At 50.1% G+C, this 15,729-nt stretch overlaps 1 protein-coding gene across 1 annotated transcript in view; it reads left to right on the top strand.

Moving 5' to 3' along the window:
• Positions 1-12,374, top strand: part of CADM3 (cell adhesion molecule 3) — a 195,147-nt gene extending 182,773 nt beyond the window's left edge. Inside the window, exons 8-9 of the mRNA XM_056853255.1 lie at positions 5,600-5,725; positions 12,130-12,374. Coding sequence (XP_056709233.1) covers positions 5,600-5,725; positions 12,130-12,248 — 245 coding nt within the window. The 3' untranslated portion in view covers positions 12,249-12,374. The remainder of the gene's footprint in view (positions 1-5,599; positions 5,726-12,129) is intronic.
• Positions 12,375-15,729: the final 3,355 nt, after the last annotated feature.

Genomic DNA, 15,729 nt, shown 5'->3' on the forward strand with positions numbered 1-15,729 from the left:
CCTCCCCAAACCCCGCCCTCCTCAGTCTCTGCCCCAAAAACCTCCAGGTATTTCCCAACTTGGATCTGGCAACACTATCCACCAGGCCAGAACCAGGGCCGAAAAGGCCCTGGCCCTCATCAAGGACAGCTGCACACTTCTAGGGCCGGGGATAGGATTGCCAACCTCCAGATTCTAGCTGGAGATCTCCTGCTATTACAACCCATCTCCAGCCGATAGAGACCTGTTCCCCTGGAGAAAATGGCCGCTTTGGCAATTGGACTCTATGGCATTGAAGTCCCTCCCCTCCCCCAAACCCTGCCCAAATCAGGCTCTGCCCCAGAAATCTCCAGGTGTTTCCCGATCCGGAGGTGGCAAGCCTACCTAGCCTGGATAGCCCATGCTTACATTCCCGTCAGATCTCAGAAGCCAAGCAGGGTCAGTATTGGATGGGAGACCACCGAGGACTACCAGGGACACGACACAGAGGCAGGCAATGGGAAACCACCGCTGTTCGTCTCTTGCCTTGAAAACTCCATCAGGGGTCACCGTAAGTCAGCTGTGAGTTGCGGGCAAAAAAAGGTCCTCATGATAAACACAATAAGCTTTTAAGCAAGTAGGACATGCCCAGTAAAATCTCCAAAGCCAGATGCGTGTGTAGCAACAGGATTTCCTACAGGCAGGGCTTTGTCAGGTCAGGGAGGGAGTTGGCCACTGTGTGAACAGACTGCTGGACTTGATAGACCTTGGTCTGATCCAGCATTGGCCTTATGAAATTATTGGGGGGGGGGGGCTGATTTTGCCATCAAAAGAACACGGACACTCTTAAAGATGCCTACTTAACCATATTTGTTTGTTACGTTTTTTCATCCCGCCCTTCCTCCAAGATTCTTCAGATGATGTACATTTAAACCAAACAGCAACCTTGCAAGGTAGGTGAAGGTTAGAGCAAGTGGAGTCATCCACAGCTACCTAGTGAGCTTCGTATGCGAGCGAGAACTTGAACCCAGGTCTGCCCTGCCCAACTCTCTGCTTTCCCGCACCAGGCTCTCATGAGGCCCGTTCGTCTTTTTAATCAGAGTAGGCCTTTGGGCCTTAACTGAATAAAGGAAATGTGCTTTGGGTCTGTGGTGTTAGGACTTGGGAGTGTTGAGTTATCTTAGCAAAAGACGCTTAGGAGCCACACACAACATATAGGTTTAGCCAGGTCTTCCACAGTAACAGATCTTTGAACAATCTGCCCTGTTGCCTGCCAGCACCTAAAAGGATAGAGAGAGAGAGAGAAAATGGTGGCAAACTGGGCAGTGTACCAGTATGCGATGTCAATTCTGGCGAAAACCAGAAGTGATGTCATGATATCGGAGGGGGGTGCTGTAGGATTTGGTGAAAACTCCACGGTTATACATCCAAAAAGCTCCCAGGAAGGGGGAAGGAGCAGGCAAGCTCTTTCTGTTGGGCCCTCCCTTCTTTCCGCTGGAGTGGGCTGATGGGGAGGTAGGGTTACCAGCCTCCAGGTGGGGCCTGGAGATGTCCTGCAATTGCAACTCATGTCCAGAGGACAGAAGTCAGTACTCATGGGCCATTTATGCAGGGCGGTTTCTCCGCAGTCACCCCCGCTGACTGATCCGGTGCTTCGTTGTGATTCTGCAGGCCTTTCCTGACCGTCAGAGGTCGCCTCGCTCTCCCCGTGCGTTTCTGCGCATTTCGCCCGCGTCGTCCGGATTTCCGCTAAAACACCATCCGGGAAACAGGGACAAAATGTGCAGAAACCCGCAGGGAGAGCGAGGCGACCTCTGATGGTTGGGAAAGGCCTGCATGATCAAAACAGTGGGGTGAGCGCAAGGGAAACAGCCTTGCATAACTGGCCACGGAGGAAATGGCAGCTTTGAATGGTGGACTGCATGGTGTTATACACAACGAGGTCCCTCCCCAACTCCCCTCCCCAAGCTCCATCTCCAAATCTCGAGGAATTTTCCCACCTTGAGTTGGCAACTCTTAGAGGATTCCTGGCTGACGTTTTCAAGCCAAGCAAGCTAACCTCAGATTGCCCAGTTCGGCCACTCGGCTGTTTCCCTCTGCTTAGTGTAGCCAAGCATGATCTGGCAATTAGTGGGAGACCAGGCAGTAGGGACATAGTGGGCACTGTTGGCAAGGGCATAACATCACGCCTCTCTAGGAATCAACAGAAACTCTATGGTAAAGCCACAGAATTTCCAGTGATTCCTAGAGAGGACTGGCATCACCTCTGGGTTTTCCTTGACAGTGTCATCACGCTATCGGCCCAATGGCGATTTTTGTTTTGTTTTGGTGGAAAACGGGACCCAGGGATGGAGGTTCCCTGCCCCTGGTGGCGGCTTGCCAGCCATACCTTCACTGGTTTTACTGGACTTTGCCAGCGCCCCAGCTTCTCCTTGCCTACCCAAGATGTGTGAGCAGCCATCAGCATCACTGGAAGAGACGTACTTTTCATGAAAAGGTAGCTGAGCTTTTTTTAAAGGGTGTTCATTATGTCTTCACAGACTTTTAGTATGTCTTGACTTGTGTGGAAAGAAGAGGCCTTAAGCCGTGTTTTCCACCAGGGGCCCTCCCTGTTCTCTCTCACTTTCCTGGCTTTTTGCTATGGATCCCCCACCCCCACCCCAGACACACAAGCTTTCCCCACTTCCCCGCACCCCTTTGAGCAAACTCCACAGCAGCCCTTCCATCAGGCCCTTTCCCTGCCCAGAGTGGTTGCCATAGCAACCGCATCCTTCTCAGGTACCACAAGCCCCGCCCCCCTCCTGATGGATTCCAACTGAGGGCTTGTTTGACAGAATCCATGAGCGGGAGAAAGGCCGTGGGTGCCCTGCGGTCCTGGTGGCTGAGATGAACCGGCAGAGGATTCGGCTGACACCCGCTTTGGTTTGCGGGGTGCCTTTCGACGCCTCTGTGTCTGGTTTTCCACCTGCAAGAAGCCGGCGACGGCTTTGCTACTTTTCATGCCCCTCTCTAGCCTTGGGTGCCGGAGAGAGATGACAAATGTGATGATCAACTCTTTCCAATGATAATAATATCGGTCAGCTACTTCTTATGACCAGAGGACCATTTCCCCCCATCACTGTCGACGAAGGGAAGGGCAGCAACCTTTAGAGCTGCAACGATTCCGACTCTGTTGGGCCGCCAGGGGCCGGAGACAATTATTTCTACTGAGGCATCCCAGTGATGGAGCACTGGGTTTTGTGATGTGTCTAGAAAGGGCCTTCTGGATCAGGGACAGAAAGCTAAGTTCAGAGCAAGTCAAGTAGGGGAGGGACTGTGGCTCTGTAGAGCATCTGCTCGGCATGCAGAAAGTCCCAGGTTCAATCCCCTGCATCTCCAGTTAAAGGGACTAGGCAAGGTGGTGATGTGAAAGACCCCTGCCTGAGACCCTGGAGAGCTGCTGCTGGTCTGTGTAGACAATACTGACTTTGATGGACCAAGGGTCTGATTCAGTATAAAGCAGCTTTGTGTGTAATTGAGGGGCCAGTTTAGATTCTCAGGTGTGACCTGCATGGAGCTTCTGATATGGTGTCCGACTTGCATGGACTTTCTGCTCTTCTCTTTGCTTGTCTTTGATCTTTATGGCATAATCCACAGAGTATCCTGCTGACAGCATCAACCTTCTCTCTACCCAATCTATCAATCTTTTGTTTTTGCTTTTTTTTCTGAATTTCCTGTCAAGATTTAGGAGTGGTGTACCCTGTTCTGCCTTCCTCTGCCTTACGTAGCGTTGACTTTGTATGCAACCGCTCTTTCCTCCTAGTGCGCAATAGTTTGGATGATGCACGCTAACCAAGGAAGAGGGAGAGTTACTTGGATGGTCTTTCTTTGGGATGTGGATGGGTTTTTATTATAACGAGATCCCACAGACCCCTGTGTGTACCAGGTGTCCATACAATTCTGGCCCTACCGTTAGGCCAAATAAGGCCATCTCACCCGCATTTTGTCATGGGATTTTGAAGCATTCCTTGTCTCCAATATGGAACAGATGCATTACTAATGTTCGGTTCTGTTGGCTTTGATTTTGTATGAAACGCTGCACATGCGCAGTATCCCACACATTTCAGTTCCTTCCTCTCCCCAACCCCACCTCTGCATTACCAATACACATAATGTGAAAATACTGTGTGACCTTAATGCAGGGGTTTCGCAGCTTTTTTGAGCCTTTAAAAAGGCACCTTTGATATTCTACCACAGGGTAAGAACATAAGAACATTTTTTTAAAAGCCATACTGAATCAGATTTTAATTCAGATTCAGATTTATTAGTACAGTATATGCCAATAAAACACTTGTATCATCTGTACAAAGGATAAAAGGATTAAAAAATTACAAACAATTTAACCTGAAACATGTGTAATTAAGATTTCCAAATAGTTTACGATACACTAAAATGGACCAAATGCTGGATCAGGCCAAGGCCCATTACATCCAGCAGTCTGTTCACACAGTGGCAAACCAGGTGCCTCTAGGAATCCCCCAAACAAGACAACTGCAGCAGTACTATCCTGCCTGTGTTCCAAAGCACCAATATAATAGGCCTGCTCCTCTGATACTGGAGAAAATAGATCTGCATAATTACTAGTAGCCATTTTTACTAGTAGCCATGAATAGTCCTATCCTCCATGAACATGTCCACTCCCCTCTTAAAGCCTTCCAAGCTGGCAGCCATCACCACACCCTGGGGCAGGGAGTTCCAAAATTTAACTATGCGTTGTGTGAAGACATACTTCCTTTTATTTGTTTTGAATCTCTCACCCTCCAGCTTCAGCAGATGACCCCCGGTTTCTGGTATTATGAAAGAGGGAGAAAAGCTTCTCCCTGTCCACTCTCTCCATACCATGCAGAATTTTATAGACCTCTGTCATGTCTCCCTTTAACCACCTTTTAGAGCAGGGGTGAGGAACCTTTTTTCTCCAAGGGCCATTTGGATATTTATAACATCATTCGCAGGCCATACAAAATTATCACCTTAAAAATTAGCCTGCTATATTCTTGGGCGGTCCTAGCAGCTCCATAGCTAACGACTCTTCTGCAAGGGGGAAAGAAGGTTCCTTTTCTCGGCAACTCGCATCCGCCTTGAATAGAGGCTATTCCTGTCCAGGGGAGCAGGCGGATCGTCAGTCTTAGATCCTTCTGAGCTAGAGATCTGCCAGGACCCACGGAGGGCCAGACCAAACGATTTTGTGGGCCTTATATGGCCCCCGGGCCTGACGTTCCCCACCCCTGTTTTAGAGTAAAGTTTGGAAATTCCCTTAATTAAATTGGAATTGAGAAGCAGTGGAGAAGCGCACAGGGAGAATAAAGCTACAGAGCAGGGGGGCACCCCCCTTTGGTGCTGAGTTAAGGGCGTCTGCTCCATGGGATTTCTCCCATCCCTAAAAGCCCCAGTGCCCTCCCAGACTGAGAAGAAAAGGTCACAACTTTAACTTTCCCTCCACCTAACCTGCCTGCCACTTTCTCAATTCTCTTTCCCTTTTTCCTGGCTGCAACTCGGGGACCTGAAGGATGCTTGGTAGCAAGGGGGGGATGCCCCCACAACGTGATGGGTGGATTGCCTTGGAAGCTCAGTGGCTCACCCTTCCACTCCTTTCTTTGGGCAGATGCCAGTCCGGTGGCGCACAGCTCGAGCACGTACCACGCCGTCATCGGGGGAGTGGTCGCCCTCATCGTCTTCCTGCTCCTGATCACGCTCATCGTTCTAGGACACTACTTGATCCGGCACAAAGGTAAGACTCTGCGGACGTACGCAGAAATGCGGGCGTGTCCCCGGTAGTCCTTTGGTGGCTCGGCCTTCCCTCCTTCGCTGCTAGCGATGTTTGACAAAGGAAGGAAACATGCACACCCTTAGCCCGTATCAACCCACGTGGTCAAGATCATTAGGGTTCCGAACTGCCCGGTTGTGGCAGACAATTGCCCGCTAGTGTGAGCCAGTGTGGTGTAGTGGTTGAGAGCCGTGGTTTGGAGCAGTGGACTCTAATCTGGAGAACCGGGTTTGATTCCCCCACTCCTCCACGTGAGCGGCGGATGCTAATCTGGTGAACCAGGTTGGTTTCCTCACTCCTCCACATGAAGCCGGCTGGATGACCTTGGGCTAGTCACAGCTCTCTTAGAGCTCTCTCAGCCCTACCTGCCTCACAGTGCAAATTGGATGCCCTACTGGTAGGGTTGCCAACCTCCAGGTACTAGCTGGAGATCTCTTGCTGTTATAACTGATCTCCAGCCAATAGAGATCCATTCACCTGGAGAACATGGCCACTTTGGCAATTGGACTCTAGGGCATTGAAGTCCCTCCTGCCCCCTAATCCTCCTCTCCTTAGGCTCCACCCCCAAAACCTCCCACCAGTGGCAAAGAGGGAACTGGCAACCCTACCTACTGGGCAAGAGCTCCCTCCCCTCCCCAAACCCCAGTTTCTCCAGGCTTCACTCCCAGATCAAAATTGAGTACCCAAAAAAGTCAAGAAAATATAAATAAAAGTAAAAATCCAAGGCCCTAGTTTATACACTCTAAAAATTATGTAAGTACAAAATATTGTATACATTTATTTCAGGATAAAATCTAATACCACATATAACAAATATAGGGCATTGCAATAGCCTACCAAATTGACATACTCATATAACAGAGTAAGACATAGAATCATAGAGTTGGAAGGGACCACCATGGTCATCTAGTCTAACCCCCTGCACAATGCAAGAATTTCACAACTACCTCCCCCACACACCCCCAGTGACCCCTACTCCACGCCCAGAAGATGGCCAAGATGCCCTCCCTCTCATGAACTGCCTAAGGTCATAGAATCAGCATTGCTGACAGATGTCCATCTAGCCTCTGCTTAAAAACCTCCAGGGAAGGAGAGCTCACCTCCTCCCGAGGAAGCCTGTATAACACAATTATACTCTGACCATATGTGTTTCAGCCATACAGCCTTCTTCAGTGATCTAAGAAATCAACATTCCAGACATTAAAAAATCTTTATGACTATGTGTGCGTTGTCTTCACAGATTTCCCAACTAACTGCTTCCCCATCCCTAGACTGTTGAACTCCTTGCCCCAGCAGCTTCCTGAAAAATCCTCTGTTGTTCTGAGGGTTTTTTTAAATTTCCAAATTGTATATATTGTACTGCACATGTGCAATTTCCAGCATTGCTCAGCACCATCAGTTCATACACATATATTATATTATAGGTAGGGTTGCCAGGTCCTTCTTTGCCACAGGTGGGAGGTTTTTGGGGTGGAGCCTGAGGAGGGCGGGGTTTGGGGAGGGGAGGATCTTCAATGCCATTTGAAGGGAGTCCAATTGCCAAAGTGGCCATTTTCTCCAGATGAACTGATCTCTATTGGCTGGATCAGTTGTTAGAGGGCATCTTGGCCATCTACTGGGCATGGAGTAGGGGTGTGTGTGTGGGGGGGAGGTAGTCGTGAAATGCCTGCATTGTGCAGGGGGTTGGACTAGATGACCCTGGTGGTCCCTTCCAACTCTATGATTCTATGATTCGAATAGCAGATCTACAGCTAGTACCTGGAGGTTGACAGCCCTAATTACAGGCCTTCTGGCATCACCTGACATCTCATTTGTTTGAGGAAGTTTCAGAGGAAATTGGGATGTTTATATCTGGGGCTTTTGATTCAAATAATTCCATTTTTAATTAATTGTAATGCTTTTATCGGTAAGCCACCTTCAGCTTTCTAGGGGGGTCTAGAAAGGCGCTAAACAAATGCAGTTATCCAAACATCTCTCTGGATTTTGGAATTCCAAACTACCCACTCTTGTTTGCAAAGAGCAAACACTGCCTGAGGAATCCTCTGTGGTTTTGCTGTTGCTGTTGTTGTTTTTAATGTCCAGGTAGCACACGGTGTGCTGTGCACACACAGTTTGCTCCTCTACTCAGCACCAGCCATTCATAGCCCTCTTCATCACCGCCCCCCCCCCCGGTGTTATGTGATTAACATGCACGTGCAAAAAGAAGAAATCAGGGCATGACTTTGCATATGGCTGTCAAGCATCTTTCCATGTGGCATCTAGGGTTGCCAGGTCCCTCTTCCCCACCAGTGGGAGGTTTTTGGGGAAGAGCTGGAGGAGGGCGGGGTTTGGGGAGGGGAGGGACTCCCATAGAGTCCCCGTAGAGGGACTCCCCATAGTCCAGTTGCCATTTTCTCGAGGTGAACTGATCTCTGTCGGCTGGAGATCAGTTGTAATAGCAGGAGATCTCCAGCTGGTACCTGGAGGTTGGCAACCCTAGCGGAACCCCAGCAATGCCCAGGAACACATGTGCCCGTAATTACAAACTGGAAGAGACGGAGCTGTGAGAAACAGTGTACAGATCTAATTCTGGAATCCATTTTAGAAATTATCCTCATTAAACCAACATTTTTTAAAAAAATAGGGTGGAAGGCAGCCCAGAGAGGGAATTCCAGAAGAGCAAAGGAATACAACCGGGAAATTCCTTGCAGCGACCTCTCAGGCCCGGGATTCCCTCTCTGGACACCAATGCGGCAGCCGTCCCTCCTCCTTCCTACAAACCCCTCGTCTCCTTTCATTCTCCGTCTCCTTCCCTAACCGCAGCCAGATCCCCCCGTAGCCGCATTCATCCCTTTCTGACTCGCCCTTTCCCTTCCTTCTCCGCTTCCCCTTGTTTGTTCCAGCACAGATTCGACAGTTGGGTGGATGTACAGTGCTTAATTACTGCAGGCATTCTAGAAATTAATAATAATTTGTACGTTGGTGAAGGCTGTTTCCCAACATTACGACCCACTCTGGCGCCGCCAAAAAACAGCCGCCGAAAACCTGGCTCTGCGGCGGCCTGGCTCTCTGGCTGTGCCAAACCTAGAGTTGCCAGGTCCCCCCTCTCCTCCGGCAGGAGGTTTTGGGGGCGGAGCTGGGGCAGGGATCGTGCGCACACAGCCGTGCTGACACGATCGCGTCACTTCCGGTTTGCATCCAGGATTTGAGTGGTAGGGTTGCCAACTTTGGGTTGGGAATTGCCGGGAGATTTTGGGGGTGGAGCCTGAGGAGGGCGGGGTTTGGAGAAGGGAGGGACTTCAATGCCATAGAGCCCAGTAGCCAGGGCTAGGGTTGCTAGGTCCCTCTTCACCACCGGCGGGAGATTTTTGGGGCAGAGCCTGATGAGGGCGGGTTTTGGGGAGGGGAGGGACTTCAGTGCCATAGAGTCCAATTGCCACAGTGGCCATTTTTCTCCAGGTGAACTGATCTTTATCAGCTGGAGATCAGTTGTAATAGCTGGAGATCTCCAGCTACTACCTGAATCATAAAATCATAGAAGAATCATAGAGTTGGAAGGGACCACCAGGGTCATCTATTCCAACCCCCTGCACAATGCAGGAATGAACCTGGCGGTCGGCAACCCTAGCCAAAGCGGCCATTTTCTCCAGGGGAACTGATCTCTGTTGCCTGGAGATCAGTTGTAATAGTGGGAGATCTCCAGCTACCACCTGGAGGTTGGCAACCCTATTGAGTGGTAAAAGGCCCATAGCCATGTGGCACATCCAGGTATAAACCAGAAGTGATGTGATTGCGTCGGCGTGGATGTGCGTGCATGTACCGTATTTTTCGCTCCATAGGACGAACCTGACCATAAGACGCACCTAGTCTTTAGAGGAGGAAAACAAGAAAAAATCTTGTTTTCCTCCTCTAAAAACTTGTCTTATGGAGTGAATGCCGGCTGGGCGCGTGTGTGTCGGGACGGCGCGAGCCGGCGTTTCTCATCCCGACGGCCAGCTGGGAGGCGGGCGGGGCGGCACAGAGCCGGCTGGGCGCATGCGCATCGGGATGGCGCGAGCCGGCGCACGTGCCCAGCCGGCTCTGTGCCGCCCCGCCCGCCTCCCAGCTGGCCGTCGGGATGAGAAACGCCGGCTCGCGCCGTCCCGACACAGAGCCGGCTGGGCGCATGCGCATCGGGATGGCGCGAGCCGGCGCATGTGCCCAGCCGGCTCTGTGTTGCCCCGCCCGCCTCCCAGCGGGCCGTCGAGGCGGGGAACGCCGGCTCGCGCCGTCCGGACACGCACGCGCCTGGCTGGCTCTGTGCGCCCTGCCCGCCTCCCAGCTGGCTGTCGGGGCGGGGAACGTCCGGACGCCCATGCGCCCAGTTGGCTCTGTGCGCCCCGCCCGCCTACCAGCTGGCCGTTGGGGCAGGGAACGCCGGCTCGCACCGTCCCGACATGCACGGTCCCAGCCGGCATTCACTCCATAAGACGCACAGACATTTCCCCTCACTTTTGAGGAGGAAAAAAGTGTGTCATATGGAGCGAAAAATACGGTAATCCCCGCTCCTGAGCCAGCGGATGGATTGCCCACCAATCCGAATGACCCGGCAGCCCTAACCAAACCTCATGGGTCTTACAAAAAAGCAGCTTCTAGGGGCTTGGGATTTTCATCAAATCCCTCTCCCCAATGTATCTCGCCCTTTTCTGGGATGCCAGCTGAGTTGGCAGCATACCTTTTAATGTTTATTAAATGCTAGGAGATTCAGCCACAGGGATCATGCAGCTGACATGAGGACACCTTAGGCCCATCTAGCCAGTCACATTCAGTTAGAGTCATGATGTGACAAAACCCAGTGAGGAAGTGAAGGCAAATAAAAGCCTTTTATGCACGGCTGTTTCCCTCGGGGTTACCCCTCCGATGACTTCTGGCCTTTGTTGTGATTCTGCATACCGTTTCCAACCGTCAGAGGTTGCCTCGCTCTCCCCCTGCGATTCCCCTGCGTTTCCAGGGATCTGTTTTATCTCAACTTTGAAAATGCGGGCAAAACGCGGGGAAACGCCGGGGGAGCGCGAGGCGACCTCTGACGGTCGGAAACGGCACGCAGAATCACAACAAAGGCCCGAAGTCGTCGGAGGGGTGACCCCGAGGGAAACAGCCATGCATAAAAGGCCATACTTTATCCCATTTGTAAAATCTTCTCAAACTATCACTAGAAAAAGAGCACATGTTTTATATGCAGCAGGGCCCAGGTTCAATTCCTGACAGCTTTGGTTAAAGAATCTTCATAGAAAATGTTGGGAGAAATGTTTCCCATCCTTTTATTTTTGATTAGATTTTTATTTTCCAAACAACATAGAACAACACACGCAACATACAATACTTGCAACGAGATCTCCATCGATTACAATTTGGATCGGGTGTGAGTCGTTTTATACCGTCTTACATCAATCTAAAAAACTCATCCTTAAATCTTAGGAGCTAACATGTCTCTAGCAAAGCGAAAGCTATCTAATTCCATGCTGACACCTTCATCCAAGCTATTTGGATTACATTGTTTAATTATTGTTATATAGTACTAGTAATTTATGTTAAATCTCTCAGCATCATTAGAGAGTAAATAACACTGCATGTTTATGGTTTCTGGATCTAGTAATGTAAGCTTTTTACCTATCAGAATTTTTTTCCCTTGTAAGGCATAAAATATAAACACCTAAACATTTATAGCTAATATGTTAGTCTAGACTGCACATAAACGCATGAAGCTGCCTTCTACTGAGTCAGACCCTTAGTCTCTCCAGGTCAGTACTGCCTACTCAGACTGGCAGCAGCTCTCCAGGGTCTCAGGCTGAGATCTTTCACATCACCTACCTGCCTAGTCCCTTTAACTGGAGATGCCAGGGATTGAACCTGGGACCTTCTGCATGCCAAGCAGATGCTCTACCACTGAGCCACAGCCCCTCCTACAATATGTCTATTCTCCTTAGTCAATACATTTAATTGCTTATCCTGAGGACTTGAGGAGCGGCTGCCAGTCAGAATAGATTATTTCAAACTAGATGGATCAAGATCCATGTGTTCAAGAGATTTTTCATAACATGCTTCTCTGCTTTCAGCAGAGCTTGATTCCCAATAGCAGGAACACTGAAGTATGTGAGAGAACTTAAATCAGGGAATAGGGATATGGTTTGGATTACCTCTTCCCAAACCAGTGGATTTAATGATGGATTGAAGGAGGGAGAGGAATTTCCAACACCTGTATCTCCCCATCTTTCCTACCCATCAAACTTGATGGATCTTTAACAGTCATGACGGTGATTATTGCATTTTGCAGAAATCCTATTTTCCAGTTTTTCAACAGACTTAGTGATACCTTGTCATTCCCTTCCTCCTGCATTCCCGAACACCAGGCACCTACCTGACCCATGAAGCCAAAGGTTCGGACGACGCCCCCGATGCCGATACGGCCATCATCAATGCGGAGGGAGGTCAAACCGGCGGTGACGATAAGAAGGAGTATTTCATCTAAGTGGGGAGGGTGGGGTGTGCGGCAGGGCAGCAGGGGGGGCAAGTGGCAAATCGGGACCCGAACCTCAACTGAACGACAATGGAACCCACCCAACCAGTATGCCAATGGAATTTCTCTCGTGCCCAGGAAGGACGGATGGACAGACAGAGGGACTGTGGTGGGGCCCAAGAGTGGCGGCGGACAGCGAAAGAGAAAGAGAAAGAGAGATCGGCTTGGCTCACAGCGCTTCTTTGAACTTGTATAAAACATTGTTACTAAATGAAACAAAAAACCTGAACATTGAGAACCCCTCAAAAAACCCCTGTTCCCGCTTGCTTGTACCTGCATATCTGCGGCTGCCATACTCGCACTATACAAACAGAACTGGAGAGTGAGTGAAACCTTCCTTCTTTCCTTTCCTTTCCTTTCCTTCCTTCCATCCTTCCTTCCTTCCGGCTCCTTTTGGAGGTTGTTTTTCTTTTGAATGGCGTGCTCTGTTTTTGACTTCTTTTTTTCTTTTTCAATCTCTGTTCTCGTTCCCGTTTTGTTTGGAATGTCTTGCTAGGGGAGGGCGGTGTGGGGGATTAGAGGATTTGATTGGTGTAACCTCTGCTTTCCTTTGGAGTCGTTCTGATTTTGGGTTTTGAAACAAGGATCAAATCAGCTTGCATGATAGAAGTGGGAGGGACACATCCAGTTGACGAGACCCCAGCTCCCTTCTGTCCAAATTGGAAATTGTTAAATTTGTCTCACCGTAGATGGAGAATTAGGGAGAGAGGGGAAACCAGGTAGCCATCGGGTCAGCCTACAATTTTAGAACCAGATGAGATAGGTTGGCTTTCAGTGAGGGGAGGCTGTTTCTGGAACAGCAAGCCCAAATCAGGGTAGTAATAAGGTGGCTTCAAGATTTTGGGTGCAGCTTCCTTGGTGGGTCCCTTTAACCTGGAAGACGTGGGGTATGTAAAACTGAAAATCCCTTGATGCTCCCCATGATCTTCTTCGGTGCCCCTCAAGAGAATGGGGGCTGTGAATGTTTTAATACCCAACTGAGCCACTCCCTGGAGCCTTCCTTTAGTGGCGTTTCTTGTCTTGGACTGCTTCAAATCAGTTAACGGGGGGCTGAAGCAACAGTGAGACCTGGCTGATTTAATCCTTGGAGACAGTTTTGTTGACCCAGTTGAGTCTCTTTGTTTGAGAGGAGAATGTTGTTGTGCGTAAGTGTACCAAGGGGTGCCAGCTCCTGGTTCCGGTCCCTACCCAAACCCATGGCAAAAAAAGAGGCTTGTGTTGGTGCCATCCCAGAAGCCCTGGAGCTTCCCCACTATGAGGATGGGGGTCCCAGGTGCTTAAGGGGGAAAGCTGAGGAGAGGCCCCATTCTCCAGGATTCCTCCCAGTTTGGAACCACCGCATCCCAATGCAAAAGGGTTTCTACCCACCTGTGTCTTCCTTGGGCTAGAGGCGGATCGAGGCCTAACGGGGTGGGGCGCCAGATGGAGCCTCCCTTGGGTGGGTTCTGGGCTGTTGAGAATGGCGCCCTCCTCCAAAACAAGCAGGGTTTTCAGCCTGGGGGAGGGATCCCGAGTAAAAAACAAAACAAAACCCTACCCTTCACTGACCAGGAATGTGGCCAACGCACCGATTCCACACCCTATCAAAGAATCCAAGCAGGCCAAACTGTTGACCCTGCCTAGATCCAACAAAGTTTCAGAATTAAAAGTGCAGCTAGATTCGAGTCCAGTTGCATCGTAGAAGCCAATGAGATTTTCGGGATATGAACGTTCGAGAGCCATAGGTCCCTTGATTCTCGAATGTTCATACCTCGAAAATCTCGATGTTCTCTAAGGTGCTGCTAGACTCGAATCTGCCTGTTCTACTGCAGACCAACACAGCTACCCTTTGAAACTATAATCAGAAGTGGCAACTTTTCATACCATATTGGGGGGGGGGGCATGTGTGCAACCTGTGCTCGCAGCAAACAATTCAAATAAACAATTCACTGCCGCCACCACAGTGGGATCCCCAAAGGCAAAACAAACACCCCAGCCATGCCGAGGAATAGCTGTGTGAACTGACCCTGAATCTCATAAGGGTAGACGGTGTTGTCCGAAATCATAAGATTTGTTTTGAATTTTTTAAAAGGACAGGCCCATTAGGCTGTTCTTGCTCTGTAGTTTGGTTTTTTAAAGACACAACTCCTGCCATCTCGGGCTTTTCTCAACAAGGGATAAAAACCTGACAGGTTTTACAGTCAGATGAAAACAGCGCCGTGGGAGGTATTCTCACCATTACGTTTGCTTTGGGGGATCCAGACTCAGAAACAAAGATAAGCCTTTGAGCGGGATGAACATTGCCTTAACATAAAGTGAAGTTCCTAAAAGACTTCCTTAACTTCCTTTTGGGGCTTGCATATATTTTGCCTCAACACACAGCAAAAATGTAGCGTGCCAGAACTGATGCACAAATGTTCTACAGCAGTTCACCCAGATTTCTAATAAGATGGGGGAGGGGAGCCACACGTGCTTCTTCTTTGGCTGGAAAAGAGGGACGCTGAGCATGTGCAGACCAACCCCCTCCTCATTGCGGAGCCAAGACAGAGCCAAGCTTAAGCCTGGCAATTGTCTTAGCTAAGGAGTGTGTGAGAGAGAAGGGTTGGTGTTAACATAATGGTTAAGAGCAGCGGACTCTAATCTGGTGAACCGGGTTTGTCTCCCCGCTCCTCCACATGAAGCCTGCTGGGTGACCTTGGGCTAGTCACACTTCTGTCCGAACTCTCTCAGCCCCACCTACCTCACAAGGTGTCTGTTGCGGGGAGAAGAAGGGAAGGGGATAGTGAGCCGCTTTGAGAACCAACTCTTCTTCTTCAGCATACCTAGGGTTGCCAGCTCTGGGTTGGGAAATGCCTGGAGATTTTGGGGATGGAGCCTGAGGGGGCGGAGTTTGGAGAGGGGAGGGATTTCAATGCCATAGAGTCCAATTGCCAGTGTCCATTTCCTCCAGGGGAACGGATCTCTATCAGCTGGAGAGCAGTTGTAATAGCAGGAGATCTCCAGCCACCAGCTGGAGGTTGGCAACCCTAAGCATACCCCGAGGTAGGGCAGCTGCCAGAGCCCAGGGCTTCTGGCAGGGCCAACTGCCACTGGCCATAGACCTCCCCTGCAGGCATCTGCGAGTGCAAGGGGTGATGGCAGGGTAGAGGAAGCATGCCCGGGCACGTCGGTCAGTGGGTAGGAAGGAGGCACGAGAGAGGGGCCTGGTAGTAGGCAGAGGAGACAAGAGGGCCCGAGGGCCTCAAAAATCTGGAACCGGCCCTGGGAGAGAGCAAGGGCACTTTCGCACATACCGAATAATGCACTTTCAATCCACTTTGCAGCTGGATTTTACTGTGTGGAACAGCAAAATCCACTTGCAAACGATGATTAAAATGCATTGAAAGTGGGGTGAAAGTGCATTATTCGGCATGTGTGAAAGAGCCCCAAGAGAGAGAGAGCGTGCATGTGCATT

The sequence above is a fragment of the Euleptes europaea genome, chromosome 7 (assembly GCF_029931775.1).
Source record: "Euleptes europaea isolate rEulEur1 chromosome 7, rEulEur1.hap1, whole genome shotgun sequence".
Taxonomy (NCBI): Eukaryota; Metazoa; Chordata; class Lepidosauria; order Squamata; family Sphaerodactylidae; genus Euleptes; species Euleptes europaea.